This window comes from Ceratotherium simum, chromosome 2 (assembly GCF_057802395.1).
Source record: "Ceratotherium simum simum isolate JZ-2026a chromosome 2, ASM5780239v1, whole genome shotgun sequence".
NCBI lineage: Eukaryota > Metazoa > Chordata > Mammalia > Perissodactyla > Rhinocerotidae > Ceratotherium > Ceratotherium simum.
Window position 1 is genome coordinate 100,110,575 of NC_141901.1, and position 24,132 is coordinate 100,134,706.

General features: G+C 42.1%; 1 protein-coding gene across 2 annotated transcripts in view; it reads left to right on the top strand.

The window, feature by feature from the left end:
• C2H1orf87 (chromosome 2 C1orf87 homolog) overlaps nucleotides 1-19,864 on the top strand; it is a 73,857-nt gene extending 53,993 nt beyond the window's left edge. For both annotated transcript variants that reach the window (XM_087417288.1, XM_087417284.1), the window contains 4 exons: nucleotides 2,280-2,344; nucleotides 9,692-9,771; nucleotides 13,050-13,257; nucleotides 19,444-19,864. In XM_087417288.1, coding sequence (XP_087273414.1) covers nucleotides 2,280-2,344; nucleotides 9,692-9,771; nucleotides 13,050-13,257; nucleotides 19,444-19,604 — 514 coding nt within the window. In that variant the 3' untranslated portion in view covers nucleotides 19,605-19,864. The remainder of the gene's footprint in view (nucleotides 1-2,279; nucleotides 2,345-9,691; nucleotides 9,772-13,049; nucleotides 13,258-19,443) is intronic.
• Nucleotides 19,865-24,132: the final 4,268 nt, after the last annotated feature.

A 24,132-nucleotide genomic window follows, 5' to 3' on the forward strand; every position in this document is an offset into this window, starting at 1 on the left:
AAACATGTCCCCTGTAAGTAACTTCATCAAGATTACAAAGGCATTTGTATAAAATTGTCCACATTTTGTGTTTGGTGTGTTTAGGCTTTTGTTTTGTTTTTATACGTAAGACTTTTTGTATAAAATGTCATCTGCTCAACAACCTCTGATTAACATTCCTATGAACAAATAAAGCGGCAAAAAACACATCAGTAGCAAAAACTAATAGTCACTCTAGTGTCAGAATCTAGAAGGAATCTCCACAAACTATAAATACATGGAATCTGGGAAAATCAATGAGTTGCCTGCCCAAAGCGTTGCCCTGCTCCCTATAAGAAGTGCAGAAGACAGGAAATTTTGTCCCTTCACCACAGCCTTCCCCTTGATTTGGAGGCCCCACATCTTAACTAACCAGAAAATGATACAGGTGCTGCCTTCTGTGGCCTCCTGAATACTGTTCCCCTTTCTCCTTCCCTCCCTCCCCACCCCAGGATACACACACGTACACTTGCCCACACACTGCCTTCCTGTACCCGTGCAGAGAGCACAACTCCCAGGAATGACAGAGCAGAAGGCCGGGGTGAGGAAGGTGGGAAGGGGAAACCTGGCTGTGGTGTTCGCACCTGCTGAAGCCTTATCCCTGAAAGCAGAGTCGCGTGGGTGGGAACAGAGAGACGGAGGTCCCTGGAAGGTGTCTATGCTGAGGAGCATATTACAACATACGCGCCAGTTAAGTGTCTGATCTCTAACAGGTGTGGTGAGAAGACCCCACCTCTGAGGGGTCCCAAGCAAGGGGCACCAGACATCGGCGTCCGTTGTCACTCACCCCACTGCAGGGCTGACTGAGCAGTGAGCAGGGCCCAGGGAATCTGTGCACATCGTCTGTTGTGCTCAGCGGGAACAGTTCCTCATTTGATGCTGAATAGAGAGAAAACCCCAACATATGAGGCTTAATTTTTAATAATACTGCAGAACATGGAGAGGGAATCATGATCTTGCAGACTCTGAATACCAACAAACTTTTGAAAATGATTTACTCTAGAAAGTGGAAAACTTTTATGAGGTATAAGCAGAATAAACTAGTTACAAATCTAATGAATCATTTTTATTTGAAGACAATAAGATCACATGACATTAGAACTCCTCTGGAAAACCCAGGACATATATCTCACAACTTGCTTGACTTTTGATGAGCAAGAAGGAGATAGAAATGCTCACCCGTGGCAGTTTGGTTGCTAGAAACAGAAACTGCCTTTTTTTAACATAAGCAAAAGAAATATTTTGAAAGGATATAGAGTAACATATAAAATTTGGGGAAAATAAAACTTCAGGAAGAACCAGAACCAAAAATTAATGAGAGACAGAGACAGAGAGTGGGAGGAAGGGAGGGAAGGATGGATGGAGAAAGTGATACATCGAGTTAATTAGACAATGGTCACAGCATTGTCTAGGGAAGGGTATGGGACATTGATTGTAGTTTGTGACCCCAGAAAAGAACATATTTATGTATAAATGGAGGTTAGATGCTGGGCAAGCAAGTATAAATGACTTTCACTACCAAAGCATTCCTAAAGTACTTGTAAGCATTAAATGACTCCCTGATTGTCACATGCACAATTGCTCAATGCAATTTTTGAGGACTTCACTAAATGTCGTCTATTTGCACTCAACACCCGTTTCTCTCCCCTGCTACATTCTTTCCTGCGCTGCAGCACTTTCCATACTTTGGAGGGCTAAAAAGAACATTTCCAAAACTCCCTTGACACGAAGGTTCTGGAATTGATTTCAGTTCCATCAGTGAGATGCAGTTGCATGAGATTTGAAAGGCAGAAGGGGTGGTGAGGGGGGACAGGGATATTTTCTGTATTTATTTATTTTCCTGCAGTAGTAGCAACTCCCAACCCTGGCCGGCATCAGTTTTTCCAGTGGCCAAAACGTACTTTGTACCGCCTGGTCACCAACCTTATGGTCGGGGCAACTGAGACATCAGCCAGAATTTCCTGCAGTTCCCTCGTCTCTGGACTACATGTGCTGAGGCCTGACCCTGAGCCTAGCAGCAGACACCAACCTCCATTCTACCGGCCCTTGAAATAATTTTGAGGGCATCTAACTTCCTATAGTAAAGCCCTTTCTAATGGAGATACTTAAAGTAGTTTCTGTTTCCTGCATTGCATGCTGAATGATACAGGTATCAAAAAGCTCCTTCAATATCACTATCAATATAAACCTCAAGCTTTATTGCACATTCTTTCAGTGCAACGGTATTGATCACCAATCTTATGTCTCCTTTTCTTGCACAGATGGCGGAATTTTGTCGAGTTGTTGAGCAGAGCTTCCTCTGACTTGGCGTCTGATTTCCCTACAGGTGTGTTGAGTTATTTTGTTCCTTGAGAGACCTCCCATTTCCCAGAGCTATTGTTGACTGTGCTGCTTAGCTCTGGTGGTTTGCTTGTTGGGTTTCATCTCATTACTCTCAGAAATGTGAATGCCTCATCAGTGAATAAAAACAAGAGTGATGATTGCCTTGATGGCTGTTCTATTAGGCCAGTTGGATCATAAAAGGCATAATTCTCCAAATATTATTATATCATGAAGAATTCTCTGGTGATAGCCCTTTATTTGAATGCATCACACTTATGGAAGAAGTTGGTATTATTTATTAGAATTTCAGTCACACGGTCCCTTAGATCGAGGAATCCCACAGCTAGGTACTTATCCTACTGATATCTCACAAAACAGTTCTCACAGGTTTAGTGCAGCAACTTTTTTTTTTTTAATAATTTTATTTATTTATTTTTTCCCCCAAAGCCCCAGTAGATAGTTGTATGTCATAGCTTCAAATCCTTCTAGTTGCTGTATGTGGGACGCGGCCTCAGCATGGCCGGACAAGCGGTGCATCAGTGCGCGCCCGGGATCTGAACCCGGGCCGCCAGCAGTGGAGCGTGCGCACTTAACCGCTAAGCCACGGGGCCGGCCCAGCTTTTTTTTTTTGGTAAATGTTTTAAAAAATGAAAACAGTAAAAAGATCCTTCAGGGACCATTTAATTAAATTACAGTATATTCAACTGATAAAACTATGCAGCTGTAAAATAACATGGCTGGACCGATACAGGAAGATTTCCAAGCCATATTATTAAGTGAAATTATAAGGATGAATTGGGCAAAATATTTAGCAATTAGCAAGTTTTAAATATGACAGGTGAAAAAATATGCATTGGTATTAATGCTGTTGTCGTTTCTCTATTTACTACACTCATCAACTGTTCACTGATTCCCCTTGGGATCAAAATACAAGGTACTGAGAGTTTGGGGCGTGAGAGGGGTGGTTTATCAGTTTGTATTCCAGCATAAAAACAGAAACCTTACCAGGTATTTCAAACAGAGGGAATTGGGGGTTGGTTATACCAGGATCGGAAGACTGATAGTGAGGGTATTCATTTCCTTAAGACTGCTGTAGCAAATTACCACAAACTTGGTGGCTTAAAATAATAGGAATTTATTCTCTAACAGTTCTAGCAACTGGAAGTCTGAAATCAGTCAGGTCAGCAGGGCCATGCTCCCTCTGAAGGCTCTGGAAAAAGTCCTTCCTTCTTCTTCCAGCTTTGGGTGGCCCCTGTATTCTTTGGCTTGTGTCCCCGTAACTCCAAACCCTTCCTCTGTTCATATGGCCTTCTTTCCTCTGTGTCTCTTTTGTGTCTCTGTTTCTAAATCTCCCTCTCCTTTTGGTTATAAAGACACCACCCTTCATTGGACTTAAGGCCATCCTAATCCAGAGTGACGTCATCTTAACTTGATTACATATAAAAAGACCTTATTTCCAAATAAGGTCACTTTCATGGGTACTATTGGTACCTGTGGGGGAGGGGGTCACAATTTAACCCATGACAGTGAGGTAACCCAGAGATTAGTAACTGTGGGAAGCAGCTACTGTCTTTAGGGCTAAGAGAACATAGAGAAAGGCATAGTATTAGCAGAATCGAGGAGCTAGTGCTACTACACAGCTAGTTCTAGGATCTCCAAGAACATGCCAAGCAGCTGGAGATAGGATTTTGGAGGTGGTGCCACACAACTGGTTCTGGGAACACTACACAGTTTGAGGGTTAGTCCTTCAACCACGAAGGTGGCTGGTACTTGGATCTCTGACAGAGCACCATGTGGTCAAGGCTGCCACCACTGAAGGAGTGTACTGTGGCTGTTTATCTGACTTCTGAGTTTCACACATGGTTAGTGCTGACAATGTTGAAAAACCTTGTAGTAGTAGCTCTTTCCTGATGCTGGACAGATACTGACACACTCCAAAAACAGGAAGCGATTACTTCTGGTCTCCTCACAAGTGTGTCCTATTGCTGGAGCTGTGGTGGTCGCATGCTCTTAGGCACTGAGTGAGCCATGTCATTTGCCTGTGCTCAAGCCCCACAGGTAAATGTAATAAAAGGGAAGAAGGTGCATTAGAGAGAAACTAAAGAAAACCACTCATTATGGGTGTGTAGAGCTGTGAATTTTCCCATCCCTGGGTCCCTTCTCACTCAAAGATTCTATGATAACTTGATTAAAATGACTCATTTTCATATATACTGCCTTATATTATAAATTTTATCTCATTTGGAATCACGAAAATACTGTGAACTTGTTTGTTAATGTACATAAATACTTAATATCTGTGACTTAGACTAGTGACTAGAATGGACTAGTTTGCAGCAGACCAAACCTCCTGGCAAGAACAACTATAAGACCAGATAAAATACAAAAGAACATTTCTTTGGTTATTATTTGGAAGGCTATTATTTGGAATTCAAATTGAACTATCAGGCAAGAGGGAGGGAAAAACCCTCTTTAGAATAAGATAACATCATACAAAGTATCTAGAATTTTTTATACAAAATGTCCAACATTCAATTAGAAATGGCCATGAATGATGCAAAACAGGACATGGATTTTCAAATAACTGTAATTAATATGTTCAAGAAAATGGATGACAAGATGGAGACTTTTCAGAAAATAATTTGAATCTATAAAAGGAATCAAATGGAATATATAGAACTAAAAAATACAAAAACTAAATTTTAAAAACTCAATAGATAGGTTTAATGGAAGATTGGGCAGAGCTGGAGAGAGGATTAGTGAACTGGAATATAGTTTGGTAGAAAATATCCAATTGAAGCATGAATGAGAAAAGAGGATGGAACATACAAAAAAAGTATATGAGAGATATGTAGGAAATGCTGACAATACCTAGCACACATCTAACCAAAGTCACAGAAGGACAGGAGGAAGAGAATGGAGCTGAAGCAATATCTGAAACAATTATGGCCAAGAAATTTCCAAAATTGGTAAAAGACTTCAAGCCACAGATCAAAGAAATGCTATGAATTCCCATGAAGACAAATACAAAAGAGCTTAGAGCCCATCAAACATGGTATGGTCTAAAGTCTAAAGGGGTATTTCACAAAAATGAAGTGTGGCCCCAACTTTGAATCTCTTCACTGTGGGGCTTGTGAGTGAGGGAGAGGAAGAAGAAGCAGGAAGCAGGGAGCAGCGCTCTAGCATGGCTGCTGATGGAGGAAAATTAGGAGGGAATGAGGGTAGCCTCAGAGGTTCATTGATCCCCTGAAACATTTCTTGAAGACCTGTAACTCAAGATATCACAGAAAAATGGCTGACTTTGGCCTCTCTTTTCTTAAGGAAAAAAATACCCATAGTAATTCCTACTTGGAACTACTTATATGAAGGGGCAGAAAAGCCAACTCGGTTGAGACAATGAAGAGATTTTGGTTTATGTAACTGCAAAGTCTGGCAGCAGCAAGAGCTATAGGCATGGTTTGATCTAACCATTCAGGTGTCAAATCAAGGATCTGCTTTCATTCTGGCTCTTTGCTTTACCTGGTGTTGGCATCGACTTCAGGCTCTACGTGGTCGTCCCCAAACTGCTCCAGGTGGGCACTCCTCTGCAATAGCAAAATAGCCATGGTGGCTATGTCATCACATCTTCACAGATCTCTTTTGGAAGGTCTTTCCAGGAAGGAGAGAACTTGACTGGCTAAGAAACTATAGCAGATATGTCCTCTCACCTCTGAGGCTCAGGTTGAGTTTTATGTCCATCTTTGAACCGAGACTGTGATTGAGATACCATGATGGTCTTCAACTAATCAGAGACCAAGCTTGAAGCTGAAAATGGGGGTCAGTCCTGCCAAACCACAGCACTGGGATGGGGGAGGAGTGGTCCCCACAAAGCAAAATACAGTTGCTGTCACTAGAAGTGGGTAATCACCAGAGAAGGAACGAATGCTGGAAGCCAAAAAAAAAATTCTGCTCAAATCACATGGCATGGCCCATGAGGCCCTTTAGCTCCGGGAACACCTGACCCAGTGGTCTTCCCTTTTCATCCTGCGTCAGCTTGGCTCTCTTCTCAGCTGTTGCTTGAATGCACCAAACACCCCTCCCTCAAGGCCTTTGCTCTCGCCATAGCTTTTTCCTGGAATGCTCTTTCCCCAGATGTTTGCATGGCTTTCTCCCTTGTTTCTCCACTCATGGCTCTATTTAAATGTTACTTCAGAGAGGCCTTTGCTGAATTGCCTATCGAAAATACAACTGCATTTCTTTCTATCCTCATAATTGGCTTCGGTTGTGTTTATAGCATTTATCACTATTTCACATTATTTTATGTCTCTCTTTGTTTGCCCTCACCACTGGAATGCATGCTCCATGAGTAGATTCTCTTGCTCATTGTTGTATCGTGGTGCCTAAAACAGTGCCTAGCATATAGTAAGCACTTAACAAATGTTCGTTGAATGAATGAATTAGAATCCCAGACCTAACCCCACCTCTGCTGTCTTAAGTGGGGAACTGAAACCTTATTGCCTCAGTTTCCTCATCTGTCAAATGGAGATACTTTCTGCCTCACAGGGTTATTCTTTAGATTTAGTAAGAAAATGTGTGGGAAATGTCTGGAATGTATAGATATTTTATATATATTACTTTCCTTCTCACAAAGCTTCATTCAGTGGGTCCAGTGAGGCTAGAAGCCTTTATTTAAATCAGTTATTATCAACCCTGGCTTCATTTTAGAATTACCTAGGGAATTCTTTAGAAGCACTGAGCTCGGCTCTCACCCCCAGAGGTTCTGATTTAATTGGCCTGGTGTGACGCCTAAGCATTGGCAATTTTTAAAGCTCCCCAGGTGGGTCTAATATGCAGCCAGTGCTGAAGACCACTAATTTCCAGTCATTAGTGGGACGGATGGCAGGGCTGGCTGTGTAACCATCAGACCCACTGGAAGCCTTGTAAAACCTGGCCCTTCCAACACCTGGAAATCTCTAGAAGCCAGCTTGGCTCATTTCCTCCAGTACAAACCTTCAACTGGCAGACTAGACAGATGGTTATTATTTATCCTTCCCGCTGTGTTAGACAGAAAAAAAATCAGCTCTGCTTCGGATTTCTCAGATGAGTTTTACATGTGCAAACCATTACCTTTTTCTATGCTTGTGGATATTAGGAGGGAGAAAGGGAAGCTTAAAGGAGACCAGCATGTATTTTCTCTGAAAGAAACTTTTAAAAGTGCAGAGAAACTGGCCCAGGACAAGGTCTAGGCTCTAGATCTCATACTAATGCATGTGAACAGGACCCAGAAAAATACCTGGCCCATCGTAGTTAAGCAAACTAGATTTGCTTAAGGTCATATAATAGTAATAACACAACGACCAACGAATCCTTGTATTGAGCATCTTCCCTGTGTTAAGTATTTTATGTAGGTAATTGTTTTATCTCTACAACATTACAGTAAATCGCTGGTTTTCTCCCCTTTCACAACTGCCAGAATTAGGATCTGAAAGCTTGCAGCTGGAAAGGGAAGACTCAGGATTAACATTCAGGTCTGACACCAAAGTTCATCTTCCTGCCTTTATGCTATATACTGTTTCTAGAATCCGCTTAACTCTCAAACTCTATGACTCAGAGTAATTTGAGCCTTTTTCGCCTGCAGTAAACAGAAAGCTTTTCCTTCACATACTGAGTGAAATAAGCAGGGGCCGATGCTACTGGGTGATGATTGGTTCCCATGACAACTTAAATTTTCAGTAGATTAAATCAAATCTGCCTCAGAGGGGCTGCCCTAACCGGCTGCCATCATGATCGTCATTAAGCATCTATTAAGTTTTAATCTATAAAGCATCTGGGTTAGGTATGGGAAGATAGAGAAATGCGGAGAAAAATCTCTCGTCTCCAAGGGGCTGAAAAGAAATTGGAGAAACAGAACTATATGGTCAGTGACTTTATTTTCCGTACTCCAAATTAGGGCACGTGGTCATTCCTTCAGTCAACAAGCATGCATTGAGTACTTACTCTAATGCTGGGGCTGGGGCTTCAGAGAAGATTAGGAAATCACATTGTTTTCTCCATCAAGAAACTGAGGGAAAAGCTTCATAATGATTCATAGGTGCAATGTTAAAAGTCTAACAAAAGGCTTTTTTACTTTGATATGCAAATTTGTTTACAGAAGCGTCGTTACATAGATAACAGTAGTAGTGAACATTTATTGAGCACTTGCTGTGGTCTGGGTATTTGCTTCACATATGCTAGTCCATTTAGTCCTCCCAATAACCTATAGGTGGCATCACCTCCATTTTACAGAAGTGGAGACTGAGACACAAAGAGGACAGGTAAGTTGCCCAAGGTCGTGCAGCTTATAGAGACAGGAGCCAGGACTCTCTACCACAGTCTCACTGCTGCCTCTATCTTTGGTTTAAAATTTATTGATTGAACCATTTTTATTGAAAACAGTGAGACCCTACTCATAAACAATATGTATTTGTTAATGGCATATTTGAATTATTCGCTGAATATTGAAGCTGAAGCTCACAGAAATCTGTGCTGTGTGGTTGTCACACGCATTTGTAAAATGAAGTCACCGAGCCTGATGAAGGTCCTGAGTGCTGAATGGATGATGCCCACGATAAGCCTTAGAGGATTTCAGCAGAAAGTCTTTGTGTCTTTTTCTTGCATCCTAAGGAAATTTCTTCTATTTGTGAAGATAGCAGCCTGATCAAGTAGGACCTGGGCAGCAGAATCCCTGGGTTAGGGATACTGTTCAGGCCTTTTCCCGTAGAGAACCTCTGACCACTGAAAGGAGCAGGAAGGCAGAAGAGGGAGGTTTTGCCTGATCTTTCAGGCACGTACCTGTGTGGAGAGAGGGCACAGAAGTGCCTGCTTTTCTGTTAAGAGGTAGGACGACGGGAAGAGGCCTCTTCCCACTCCCCAGACTGTACAAGCCCTCCTGATTCAGGGCAGTTCTACAGGCTCTTGTCTCTGCTTATCTGGAACTCGCTGCTCCTTGTGCACGCCCACCATCACCTTTGCCTGGAAGTTCCTATTCGTCCTTCAGGTCCACAGTTTGTGTCACTTCCTCCAAGAAACCTTCTCTGATCCTCCATCACTCCCACCCCCACCCCAAAACAAGTTTAAATATTTTCACATCTTCTTTTGTTGTGTTTACAGTAGTTTGTGATTAAAGAATCATTTCGAGTAATTGTTTAGCATCCACCTCCCCTTTGTGAGGTCCAACAGGGCAGGAACGAGGTCGTTCTTATCCACTAGTGTATCCCCATTGCCTAACACAGTGCCAGCTACACAGCAGAGCCTCAACATTTTCTGTGCCTGGATGTATGTGTTACAATGAAGAGACCACACTAAACCCTTCCACTTTTTCTTTCTTTTCCAGGAGAGAAAGGAAAGGAAACCTCTGCCACTCCAGTGCAACCTGACATTCCTGAGAGGTCTCAAGGCACAACTGAGCACGTGGTATGCACCTGGGTATATGGAGCTTGGGGAAGAGCTTCACCCATCCTTTGCCTTCTATTCTCTGATGCTGGGTGGGGTCCTCTATCCTGGGTTTGTGATTTCCACCCACTGCCTTGATGTCAGACTATCTTTGACTTCCAGAGTCTTCTCTGATGGAGAAGGGAGGCAGAAAACCCCTGAATTGTAGGCTGGTTCCTGTCCTAGCTGGTATGCCTGCAGAAACCTCTTGCCACCACCTGGTAATGGGGGTTGCACCTGCCCCAAGAAATCGTAGCATGTGCACTGGTGTCTTTCCAAAACCTGTGACCAATCCTCCCACTGCCGTCAAAATAAAGGGTGGTTCTGAGACCTATTTTAATATCTTAAATTCAGCTTCCAGAAACTGAGGGTGACCTTTTTCCCAGACATCACATTTTAAAATGTAATGGGCTCTTTGAGTTAAAAAAAAAATCTGGCAAGCAGTTAAATTCTGTTTTAATATTCCCAGCACTTAGCCAGAAAAAGATGCAGACAGAGTTGAAAAGCAGCCTGAGTTTTTCTGTTGTTGTTGTTTTTTAAATGCCCGAATTAGAACATAATTCATCTTAAAATGACGGGAGGCCTCTTCATGCACTTCACACTTTGAAATATTTTAGAAAATAGTATCCATTTTGGCAAGCCTTTTGCCATGCAAGAAACAACAGCAAATGCTTTTCTCCTTGAGTGTTGTCTGTTGTGAATAAGATTATAAAAAGTACACTTTGTTCTTTTATTTTGCCTCCTATTTGAGGATTTTACAGCATCTCTGCAATAACTGATTTTTCTCACATTCCTATATAAGCAGCATTCATTGTTCCACTTTTTAGAAAAAGGAATTGAAGCAGAGGTTTCGTAAAGCAACTTTCCTATTTTCCCAGAGAAAATCATTCATTCATTCACTTATTCATTCAGTAAATGCGTCTTGAGAACCAACTATGTGCCAGCCACTAACCAGACCTTGAGGATACATAAATGACTATCTCACAGGCCAGTCTCCAGATTTCTGGTAGAGGAGAGAGATATTATAATAAACAATTACAGCATTCCATAATAAGTGCTGAGATGGATAAAGGGTCCTCAAAGAATCGCCGCTCACCTTGGCTGTTGGGGAAGGCTTCGTGCAAGAAGTGAAATAGGAGTTGGGTCTAGAAGGATGATTAGGAGCCCAATCATCCAAGGATAAGTGGCAAGAAGGGCTTTTACAACAGAGGGAGTGGTATGTACAAGGCACAAAACAGCCTCGTGTTTTCTGGTTTTGTGTGGCTGGAGAAACAGATGTATACGTAGGATTGAAAGCAGATAAACAAGAACAAGAACTTGAATGGTGTTATGTACCAATCAAGAAATGCGGACTTCTTCCTGACACAATGGGACCAAAACAGTACACGATGTGTTAGTTAGTTACTTGCTTTCTTACTCACCTACTTAGTTCAGCCTAATTCAGGTTCATACAAATTCCCCCTTTCCCTGCCTTTAGTGGTCAAAGAGAGTGTTGATATATCTGAAGAAATATAAAATTATTAAAATCAGTGTCTCAGATCCAAGGACCTCTTTGAACTCGCGACAATCATCCTGCATGTAAATATGTGTTTGCCTGGGTAGATTATCTAAAGCTTTCATCGGATTTCTAAATTGATCCAAAGCTCTAAAAAGAATGAGAATCACTACTCTATTTACTTTATGAAAACTTTCAGCTTTTCCCAAAATTAATTTTGTCAAAATAGAATTCTTTTATATTAATCTCTTAAAATTTACTGGTTGCTGTTCATCCATATGGGTACAATTTAATGTAGCATTCTATTATTTCAAATAAAACAATTCTTCGTATTTCCCAGTAGCAGCTTAATCCATGTTTATTAACAAACTGAAAACGGCTTCTGATTACAGTTACTATTCTTTAGAGCTATAGGATCTTCACAGTTTATATGTGAGAAGTTTGAGGCAAAGGTACAAAACTGAAGAAATTCAGGTATTTGAAAGTTGGGGGAAGCACAGATGGTATTCAAAAGAGGCATAATTCCATGGTGAATTAGTTAAGATTATTTGGATTGCAATTAAGAGAACAAACTCTACTGACTTAATTTATTGGAAGGATGGAGTAGCATGTTATGCTACCTAAGGGTAGGAATGTGACATGTAACAGTGAACTAAAATCAGGGACTTGAACTTCACCATGACTTCCTATATCATTCCTCTTTTCTCTGCTATCAGCTTCCTGTCCTCTCTCTCTCTTTGTCTCTCTCTCTCTCTTTCTGGACAGACCAGCTTTTTCTCATTTCCAGTACAGAGTGTGGAAAACCTGCTTAAGTTCCTACCTCTCACACAAAATGATCTCTGTGTGTATGTCTCTCTGTCTTCATCTCTCACAAATAGTCCCAAATATCTAGACAACAGGGGTATTGGTCCAGTTGCACCAGATGCCCAGTCCTGCACTGTACACTTAGGCACGGCTGTTCTGTCAACAACCTTATGGATTGGCAGGAGGGATAATTCCTGGAAAGTGAGGTTGTGCAGATCAAACAATAGATGCCCACTCTCTACATGGCAGGTGATAGAATGCCTTACATGGCTGCCAGAACTTGGTTGTCTATTTATCCTAAAAATATCTCTAATTTGAATTAGACATGAGGTTGGGATACCCAGCTGATCTAGACATAAACTCTACACCTCCTCCCAGTTTTGTGTCTGCCACTCACTGCATCATCTTAGTAAATCACTTCCACGCTGCAGGCTTCAGCTTCCATAGTTAGATGAACAGGACGGACAGAACTAGAGTTGCTTTATGGTCCATTATAATGAGCCCACGAGCCTAAGACAGTATCATTATTCTTTTAATCACTCTTTTTCAAGAACCTCATGCTCATGATCCAGAGGTTGTCCCGTCAAGAAGTTATAAGCATTTCCTGAAGGCCATCCCCTGTGGATCCCACTAGTACAAATAGAGTAGAACATTATGAAAAGTCTCAGCCAGTTACAGAAACCTTTTCTTTGTGAAAATCAGAAATGCAAACTAATTAAAGTCATGATTTCACCCTTCTCTTAAAAAAATAGAAACCATTCAACATAGTAGTTTATGTCCAGTAAGACTTGGCAGATACAGTCCTGTGGCACTGAGGACTTGAAACTCATCCTCCCAGCTTTACAAAGCCAAATCTTGCAAAAAGTCTTGCTATTTGTATGGCTTCATCTTGGGCCAGGAGACTGGAGAAGATCTAGGTGGTGAACATTTTGCCAGTAAGATGCTTGTGTTGTTTTGGTAGAAAACTCCAGAAGAGGATCTGCAGCCAGAAAACCCTCCTGCTGAGACTTCAGCCCCCAAAGATCCCCTGAGCTCTTTGAAGATCAGGCCAGTCTCACAGCCTTCCGTGAGTCCAGTGATGAAGAACGAGTCTGAAGAATGGGAGACATGGATTCACAGATTCAGGAAGCTAGAAAATGCCCTCTACCTGTGTGATCTGAGTAATGCAGGTGAAGTGTGACACTTAAAGCTAATGGACTTTCTGTTTGTGTTCTAATTGGAAAGTAGACACCTCATTTTCTTTCACTTCTTAACAAATACAATTTGTATGTAAACCACGTGCCTGGCACTGTGCTGAGCACAATCAGGAAATACAAAGATGATTCAGATGTGTTTCCCCCACCAGGTTGCTTACAGTTTCTTTGTGTATCCCACCCTTCCTCCACTCCACCACCTGAGTCTAACCCATAGTCCAATCTTGCGATTCCCCTGATTGACATTTTCAGCATGGCTGCTAAAAGGCTGAACTCCAAACTTCTTGGCAAGGCAAAATCTGGTCCCTGTACGCCTAACTAGTCTCTTTTCCTTCAGTTGCCATTCTCTCTGCATATCCTACCCCATCATAGTGAACAACGTGCCTTGCTCAAATGCGATTTCTCCTGTGGCTACGCCCTCCATTTGAGCTGTCTGCCTCTCCTCTAACTACCCCACCCTCTGCCGACTCCCCATCTTGTCCAACTAATTAATACCTAAATATCTTTTATGTTGGAACTCAATCTTTACTCTTCTGAGACTCCCCAGACAGATCTATGCCAAGCTTTATCTGGCCTCTTAGAGTTCTTCAATATCCAGTATCATATTTGATATATTGTATTTTTTTATTTGGGGGCTTGTTACTATCTCACCAGTAGACTATATTCCCTTTTTATCCCATATATCTTGCATAATTCTGTTCAACACTTTTTTGAGGCAATAAATAAATAAATAAATAAATGTCCGTAAATAACTAAATCCAAGCTGGGAGGTGATAAATGCTGTTAGTGTGTGCTACATGGGCATTCAGAGAAAGGAGATTCCTTCCCATGAAGTGATCAGGAAGTCTATGGTAATGTGGGATTGATCATTAGAAATCAAGGGCAGTTTGTATACAAAGGAATGAAATAGAGGGCCCTTTCTGGCAAAGGTGCAGGTTAGCCAAGCAAAGTGTTGTGTGTGAAGCTCAATACAAAGAGTTTGGTTTGGATAAAATGTAAGGACTATTAAGAAGAATGTCAAAGGATGAAAGATGGGACCAGATCTAGGAAGATCTTAGATGCCAGACCAGGGGATTAAGATTTCATTCAAAGACAATGAGTAGTACTGAAGATTTCTAAGCAGCAGAGTGGTATGGTCAAGTTGTACTTCAGAAAGATCCTTGGTGCCTCTGTGCAGAATGAAGGAGAAATTGAAAGCAGGAAAAGGAGGAAGGAGGTTATTGCAATGTCCAAGTGAGAGAGAATGAAATCCAGAACCAGGTCAGAGACCCGCAGAATGGAGAAGAGGAGCAGATACAAAAGCACAAGGGTGGAAATTGTTGTACTTAATACACACTGTGGTTCATGAAGGGTTAGTGTATCGTACGTGGATCTGAAAACATGGAACTTGTAGAAATAGAGAGTAGAATGGTGGTTTCCAGGGGAAATGAGGAGATGTTGTTTAAAGGGTACAAACTTTCAGTTATCAGATGAAAAATTCCAAGGATCTAATGTACAGCAGTGTATTGTGTACTTGAAAGTTATTGTGAGAGTAGAGCTTTAATGTTCTCACCATAACAACAACAACAAAATGGTAATTATGTGAGGTAAAGGATGTGTTAACTAACCTTATTATGGTAGAAGTTTTACAATATATACATGTATCAAATCATCACATTGTATGCCTTAAACTTACACTGTGTTGTTTGTCAAGTATGTATCATTTAAAAAGGAGTTAGTGTACACATTAGTACACTCTAGGAGTAATCATATAACAATAGCAATGCTTGTCTTTTCATTCTCTCTGTGTGTTTTTGTTGTTGTTTCATTTTGTTTTCAATTTCCAAAGCAACTTGATTTTAGACCACATGAAGTATAACTACCTTACAATACCCATGGTCTTCTAATAATTATACCAAAGAGAGGGGAATATAAAAATTTTAAATGAACAATTCATCTAGCTGAATTAGAAAACCATTTATTAAACATTTGTTATGAGCCCAGCACTGTGCTAGAGGCTGGACCAGGATGGAAACCAGAAAGGACGAATGTGGTCTCTGACCCCAGGGAGATTTTAGGTAAGACACAGAGCCTGGCAATAATTCAATGCCAGTGAAAGTTTTTTTTTAAAAACAGCATGTAGTAAAGTATTATAATTGAAGATACAAATGAGAGTTAAAGAGTCCAAATGAAAGAGAGAAGAGATGAAAAGAAGCTCATCATCTTGTGTGAGCTGGCTACTTAGGAGAGGGCTCCCTGGAAGAGAAAGCTGGAGCTGAGCTATGAGAAGAGGTGGACTTTGGATAGTTGGGTTGGGAATTCCAAGTTTGAAACCATCTTCTGCAAATGTTAGAGGATGGAAATGAGTGTGATGGGGAAGAGAATGAACAAGACAGGACTGGAGTTCATGTTGGATTGGACAGTGAAGTAGAGACCCTCTGTGAATCCTGAGGGATAGGGCCCTAATTCTCTACCCAGGGTCTGCCAAAGGCTCAGCCAGAGGAGAACACAATGAAAGCTGAGATGGATAATTTAGGGAAGATACCAGAAAAAAGGAGATCAAAGGATTACTGAAATAATCGTGAGTCTAGGTATTAATACCAGGGCTATGAGGGTGATGATGGTGTTACAAACAAAAATGAAATGAAACACAACAAAAAGCTGAGTGGAGAGAAAAGACAATTTCAAAGAAACAAATGCTAACTTGCGATGATGGATGATGGATCATAAACTTAGTTGCTAAGAGACTCCCCAGAGACTGGGACCTCTCTCATACTTCTGAACTGTTGTAAGCAAAAATGGAGTTTTGTTAGCTTTGGAGGCAGATTCTAGCAGATTTGAAATGCCTTTCTCATGGCCTTTTCGCTATTTATGCCTGTTTTCTCTGTTTCTATGAAATTTGTTAATTCCTCAACAGCCAAGGAATGTGTCAGCGAGATCTGGGAACATCTACAACTATCTTTAATGAGGAAAGAGGATTAACTGAGGATTAAATGTTTCATACATTTTGTTGGTTTACTAACCACAGTATTTAGCAGACCACCATGACTCTGTTGTAGACACTGAGCGGATGATACCTACTGTGCTCACTGATGAATCACTGTTCTTTATTTTGTGCAAGGAAATATTCAGGCCAGCGTGTTCTTTATCCAGGCTGAAGGCAGACCATTCATCATCAAATTAGCATTTCTGGGAACCTACTCTGTGCTTATTCTCTAATGGGGGTTGTCAAGAAAATATCGTTGAGGAGAAGGAATAAGGAATGACTGTAAATAACTGATCATGTTTTCTAAAGAAAGAGTGCTTGGGATACATGTTTGGCTGAATGGTAGATTTGGAATTTTCCCAGTGAACTAAAGGCTAGATAGAAAATATTTTAGAGTTCAAAGAGGCAGAATGCAATGAGAGCCCTCAAAGACGTTCTCTGCATTGGTCTGGACTTTCCATATTCTGCATCGCTGACTCCTCACATCAACCACATGCTGAAGGGATTAGTGTCCTTGTTTACAGAGGAGAAAGCCAAACTCAAAGTGATCAAATAAAAGCCAGTGGGAAGTTGAGCCATAATTCAAACCCTATTGAATTATTGCACTTCCCGCTATCTCAGACTCCCACAGCATACCAGGAAGAGCATGAGGTTTTCCTTGTTGGTTTGTTTCCTTGTTTATTTTTACCAGAAGACGTAGGTTCAGGTCTAGACTTCACCAATTGCTAAGTCCTGAGAGCCAGTCACTTATATTCTCTGAGCCTGTTTCCTCATCTATAAAATAGGACTGTTACCATTAAAACACCTCCCAGATTTGAGAAAGGGTCAAATAAGATTTGAAAATTCCTTGTAAACTGTAAAATGAAGTGGATGTTAAAGAGGCTTTTTTTGTTGTTTCTTTCATTTTGGTTCTGGTGGGAGAAGGACAGGCTTTCCAACACTACGATGGATTGTAAGGGTTATTTTATGCAGCTGTCCTGGGCATCCCCTAATGGCAGTAAATTAGGCAGATACAAATTTCAGTCAATGGACTTTAGTTTGACACTAGGAATCTCCTACAATGGTAAAGCTTAGAAGACAGTAGAAAATACCCCCACACAAATACACCAGTGGTTATTCTTACATGTATTTTTTAACATTACTTTTAATTTTAAATTAAAATAAATGATATTTATTTTAGTAATTTATTATTATTAAAATACAGTCTTATATATGTTAAATAATGTTGATAATATAACTGTTATAATTATCCTATAAAAATACCTGCATGGATGAGTGCTTACCAGTTCTGGACACTGTGCTAAACACTTATTATTTTATTGGTTTTCATGCAATTTAATTATCCCCATTTTAAAGTTGAGGAAACTGAGGCTTAAAAAGTTAAAGTACTTTTCCCAGTCAAACACTTACTCCAAAGCCCATGACTTATATTTTCAGAAGCAGAGTATGAGGAAATGTCTGGAGGGATCCAACCTAGGCCAGATCAAGAGCAGCCACCCAATTCAGAGAACTGCAAAGATGCAGTTGGCCAACTCAAAGGAAGATTTCTGTGGAGGAAAGGACCAACATTCTAATAGGAGAGGTAGACAATGAACAAACCTGAATAGAGTAGACAGTAAGCAAACTGGAATGGGTGGGATGGAAGGGATGAGGTGGGAGGGATGGAAGGGATGAGGTGGGAGGGATGGGATGGGATTGGATGGTAAGGATGGGATGGGAGGGATGGAAGGGATAGGAGGGATGAGTTGGGATGGGATTGGAAGCATGGGATGGGATGGGGCAGAACATAACCGAAGGGAATAAATCATATTAGGACCCCACTGTTAAGAAAACCCATTAGAGAGTACTTCAGAGAGAGGCATCATGCTCAACAGTCCTTGCACATTTAAATACAACCAGAACTTGGTAGCTTAAACAGACATAACAAGTACCCACTAAACCCTAACTCTAATGACCTTTTAGTGGCTTTCTACAAAATGACCAGGGGACTGCCTCTGGATTCTTTGAGAAAGAATTTTAGAATCATTATTACGGTCTGCACAAGTACAAGAGAGTAGAAGAGCATGTATCTTTCACTCACATAAAAGATATTTAAAAGCCTTTCATTGACAGCTGTAGGGTAGCTCTTCCCAACTCAAGGAACATATCTAGAAAATAATATGAGCCTTAAACAAACTCTTCCCCTCATTCTATAATTTAGTGTAGTGATTTAATGCATGGGCTTGAGCAGCCTTGGGCAACTGACTCACAACCTCTGTTCCTCAGTTTCAAACTCTGTTGTGAGGATTAAATGAGCTGATATTGGTAAAATGCTTGCATGGGTACCTGAAACATGGTAAATTCTAAATAAAAGTATCAATCATTATTGTTATTGCTGTTGCACTCTAGTTAATTTTCTGAATATCTTATTGCCCCAACCGGTCCGGGAGCTTCCTGAGGTAAAACAGACCACTTCTCTAAATCCTCCATGTGCCCAAGCACAGTTCTGACATACATAAGCTCACAATTAGGTGCTTATGAATGAATTATTGATCTTTGCTGATGCTGTGTTCTATACTTAAACTCCTCTCTGCAGCTATCAAACGTACCCAACCCTAATGTGGAAAGCATATTGGCGCTGGTGTTGGTGTAGATGACTTGTGGGTACCAGAGCACATCCTGTGACAATGAGCACCGCCATCTCTACTACACAGACTTAGACTCTGAGCCACAAGAAGTTATCACACAGCAAGCTGGAGGGAGTCACAGTAGACACAGTAGATGCACAGCAGAAATGCGTAAAAATTAGCTTCTTAAATCCTGCATGTTTAGGAACGTCGTTCAAATACTTAATAAGATAAAAATAAGCCAAACAATTAGGAATTGTTTTTAGCAGGCACCCCATCTGTTTTCAAACTTGGCCTTAAAAGCTTTGTGGCTACAACAAACGTGTTTAAATTGCTTTAGAATCTGTCCATGGATTTTATTGGACCTCATCTCCCCTCCCCAAAATCACTCTCGACTCCCTCCTGATGTCTACACTGCATGTCCAGGACTTTAGTCATCTCTTTAGGGTATCACTTGATTTTTAAAAACTTAAAGTTTCAAAAGTTAGAATTTTATGTTTACTCCAAAGTCATTCAAGCTAATACATTTTTTCTCTTTTTTGTTTTCTCTGTTCTGTTTTAAAAACCTCCCCCTACCCTACCCAATCACAGGGGTCCTGGAGAAGGACCGAGCCAGACGCCTCATTCACAACTACAACCTCATTTACAACCTGTCCCTGAGCCCTCGGAAGATTGACCAGGCCTTGCGGAGATTCTGTTCTGGAGGAACTATGCTCCTGGAGCCAGCGCTTCAGTACTTAAAGGAGCTGTGACAACAGGCCTATATTGTGAGAACAATATATTTGTGAGAACAAATGTGTCCTTGCTCTCCCTTTTCACTCAGACTCGTGTTTGTCCCCAGCTGAGTATCATGGTGCAGGCACCGTCAGGGTGGAGGCCCAGGCAGCTAGTGTAGATGCGTGGACTTGGACTTGATTTCTGGCTATCGCAGCTCAAAGTGATCAGAGAAAACTAGGTTGTCTCTGCTAAGGTGGCAAGAACCCAATTACTTAAAATCCCCTTCTATTCTAATAAAGCTTGTTATTAATATTACATAGTTTTTTTCTATATTGCTGATCAAACTGTGTTCTTTGCAAACCCAGCAATTCCATATGGTAAAAAAAAACATGCTAGATGTTGTCAGCTCCTAAAAATGCCTGTCATACAGTAGACCTAAATACATCGTTTTTGAATAAGTAAGTCCACCCTTCCTCCACTCACTATTCTAGGGAGGATTTCCATATTATAAGAAAAATAAAAAGCATTAACAATGTATTATCTTTACTAAGCAGTAGAAGCAGAATTCCAAGGAAGGTTTTCTGAACAAGTCCAATATTTTCTCTAGTACAAAACCAGCGGACGTTACACTGTCTCAGGCATATTTTCCCAGAGGACTCGATAGAAGTTTTGAGGAGGGACTCCTAGGACAAAGGATTCTGGAAGTAGGTCACGTCTTCTTTGCTCCCTCTGGCGGGAAAATCAGGAAAACTTCCCACAACTCCCCATAGTTCTTGTGTCCTGAACATCCCCCAGCCTTGCCCCTCCCATGCAGTGCACACTTGCACGCATATCACTCCACACAGGGAGCATGAGCTCATTGAAGGAACACTGGCCCAGCGCTTCAGAGACCAGTGTGTTCCCAGGACCTTCCTGGATCCTGATTTTCAAGTCTGTGTGGGAGACAGGATAAAGGAGTTAGGTCAAGGGAAACAGCAAACAGAAAGGCCTCTGAGCACCCCCTCTTATCAGTTTTATATAGTGGAGTATCTCATAAAATCTTATGGACAAAAGCTAAGAACAAAGTAATTTGGATCCACTAAAATTTGATCTCTGAGGGCCTTCTAGTCTGACCTGCTTTAGTTTTAATAATTCTTGAGTTGCCTAGAAAAATGCCTCTTGAGGCAGACTGACCACCTCCCTAACATTCTAGAACCCTTAGACCTGCTAGCTGCCTTTTAAGTCAGAGAAGTAAGCAAACAAACATGACTTTTTCATGTTGTCACAACACCAAATGAGGAAAATTAGAATGTTGGATCAAACAATTCAGTATGCACTGGCAACTGCTGTGTGCTGGGAACTTGACATGTTTTGTTTCATCCAACTCTGACGATTCAATAAGACAGGTTTCACAGCTTCATTTCACAGATGAGGAAACCGAGGCTCAGAGAAGTGAAGGGTAAAAAAGCTGTTGGGTTGTGCCTGTTGATAAATCGCCAGAGGGGTAGGGCCTTCTGGAAGCTCTGATCACAGGATGCTAAGAATGCCCTAGTGTACCCTCCATTTCTGTGGGGAGGTGGAACGGAGGGAGTTGGGGTGAAAGGAGACCCTAAACATGAAACTAAGGTTATCAGACTACATCATAAGGTCCTGAGGGCGATGACTTCACCTTCCCAATTCTTTATGTCCAGCATCTAGGATAGCTCCTGATAGATGATAGCCTCAGCATCCACTAGTCACACACTGGAGGGACCCCAGTGACATGGAATTCAGCATGAAAGGAGCCCTCACAGCTCTGTGACTACAGGCTGTGCACACCCTTCCTCCTGTATTGTGGGCAGAGCGAATGCTTCTACAAGTGGGGCAGCCATGGCCAGATCCACCCACACCCACCACACCCACACTTCAACAGAGACTAGAGAAAGAATAGGCATTGAAACCAGCATATCCCAGCTCTAGTGCTTAGCAGGTAGTAGCCTTGGCAAGTTGTTTAATCTCCCTGAGCCTCAGTTACTTCATCTGTAAGTCAGGAGTAATCGTACCTTTTCAGAGGAGTGTTACAAACACTGAACGCCATGCTGTGTGGACAATTCCTTCCTTGCACGCAGAGATGCACCTTTCTTACGTCCCTTCCTTTGTTGCTGAGTGTTGGGAAGCTTGAACATGGTCTGTGTGGTGTGGCATAGGGAAGCAAGGCTATTGCTTCAGCAAAAACAAATTTTGAGATACATCTGCCTTCTGGAGCCAAGTGACTATTGCTCTTGGATCATGTCCTGTCTGGAATTCTCTACTGCTTCATCCCAAGGTGTGTGTGTGTATGTGTGTTCGTTTGCAGTACTTGCACACTGTAGAAGTAAATACTCAGTTTTTCTCTGAGTAAACATTAAAAGAACAAGAATTCAACTTAAGTCATAGAGACAAGCTTAGATATCAAGGTGACAATGTGACAGTAGAGATTAAATGATGTCTGGCTGTGAGGAAAACCGCTGGACACAAGCAGGAAAATGCTATGAGGTCATTATGCTTCAAAATATTGTTATGTTCTCTAGGATAGGACTTCTCCATGGTTTGCTTATGGAAAATCTGTTACCTTTCTCTCTCTTTTTTCTCATATCAGTGATGTTTTGCATATTCCTTGTGGCTGTGTCATTGTGGAATTCTAATAAACACTGGGCAGAGAAAGTTTGGTGTCCAAAGTCTTGACCAGCTTTCTCTATTAGAACCTTTCTAAAGGGGTGTCTGTGTGCAGGGACTGGTTAACCTCCGGTATGACCTGGGGAGAATTGATCCACTGTGTCTGCCCCAAATGTCTAAAGCCTCAGCCTCTAAAGAAGGAAAGAGCACTTAAAACATGACAGAGGTTGGATCTCACCAGCTGGGCAGACACTTTCCCAGATGTGTGACCCTGAGCAATTCACTACCTCCCCCATAAAGTCATTCATATTAAAGGAGATAATGCTTGCAAATTGCCTAGCACTACACCTGGCACATAGACATGCTCCATAAGGGGAAACTGGCTTACTACTTTATTCTTATGCAGGGTTTTGGTGTACCTCATTCAATGGGCGAAATCACTAAGGGACTTTTCCAGGTACAGACAACTTCCAAGCCAACAGCTGGCTCACTGATGGTGTGGTCCTGGAGGGCAGAGGTCATGTCCTCCACATTCCTGTTCTTCATTCTCTCACCTGCACTTTCTCCTCGCAGTAACCCAACTAGGTTGACATTACTACGCCATTGCACAGATGAGAAACTGAGGCTCAGGTTGGCAAAAGTACTGCCTGAGGCCTTACAGCTAGTGAGGGACTGAGCCAGCATTAGAATCCAGTGCTCAGCTTCAAGTTCAAGAGTGCCCTGCAGTCACAGTCAGAGCAAAACCCCACAGGATTCTCTTTAGGGCGTGTGATCTGTTTCCCAAGCAGGTCTGGCCATCACTCCAAGCCAGGACCAATGGCTTCCCCATCTTCGTCCTCAGCACAGAGCCCAGATTCACTGCCCAGTGGGCACCTGGAAACCTTCTGTTGATTGGAGCCCCCACATGCACGTTTAGAACCCTAGCAGTTTTTGTCCCACTTCCACTTCTCCCAGCTTCATCACCGCCTTCTGGGGACGGGAATAAAGGCTGTTTTCAGGACTCTCGGTGTGGCACGGTCACACAAGCAGAAGCACAACTGTGCAGAAGGCACTGTCCAAAGAGTTTGCTATGTGCTCCCTGACTCTTCAGAGGAATTTCTCAAGATCATTAAAAGAAACAATAACAGGGTTTGATATTCTAATTGGGATCAGAAATTGTACAGATTTGGAGCTGGCCAGAGAACTGTGAAGCTCTGAAAACAAACCCTCGCCTTTCTTCTCTCCCTCTCCTCACTCCCCGCCCCGCCCCCCCGCCGTTGTTAGAGCCTTTTGGCTACAGTTCCAACACTCCTTAGCAACAAAGGCCGGTTACCAGAGCCGGGTGCCTCAGAAATGCCAGCTGTTCCCTTCGTTAGCATTCAGGGCCCCTCATCTGCCTGCACAGTTGGCCACGGGACTGCGCAAAAGGCCAAGTGGCTTGGGGCAGGCACAGCATGTAGCGTGCCTGGTGGTGAAATGGGAAGCCTCCACAATGAGTTTCCAAACAAAAGGCGTCAATATTATTCGTGGAGCCATCAGGCTGCCTGGGGCACAGTATGGCTCTGGTTCAGCCACACACTCTCTCCTCAGGCTCTGTGTGAAGGCTTGGTGGGGCATCCCCAGGCACATGTTGGCTCTAAATGCCAAAAGTTTGGAAGATCTTCCTCCTCTTCCGCCCCCTCTGCTGTCCAGTCTTTCCTCAGGCCCAGTTTATCCAGGTTGGACAATGGGTGGCCTCTAACTGGCAATGGGAGTGCCCAGAGGAGGGGGGTTGAGAGGGGTAAATGGTCAGGTGGTAGGACAATTGCGAACAGATGGTGCTGCTGGGAATGGATTCCAGCAAATTCACGAGCAGATAGAGCTTTGACAAAGATACATCTGGTGGAGAGCAATTGGTACCTTGTACAAGCCCTTGCTCAAAACACACATCCGCTCTCCCACACAGTCTAGGAGAGTTCCACGAGGGGACCT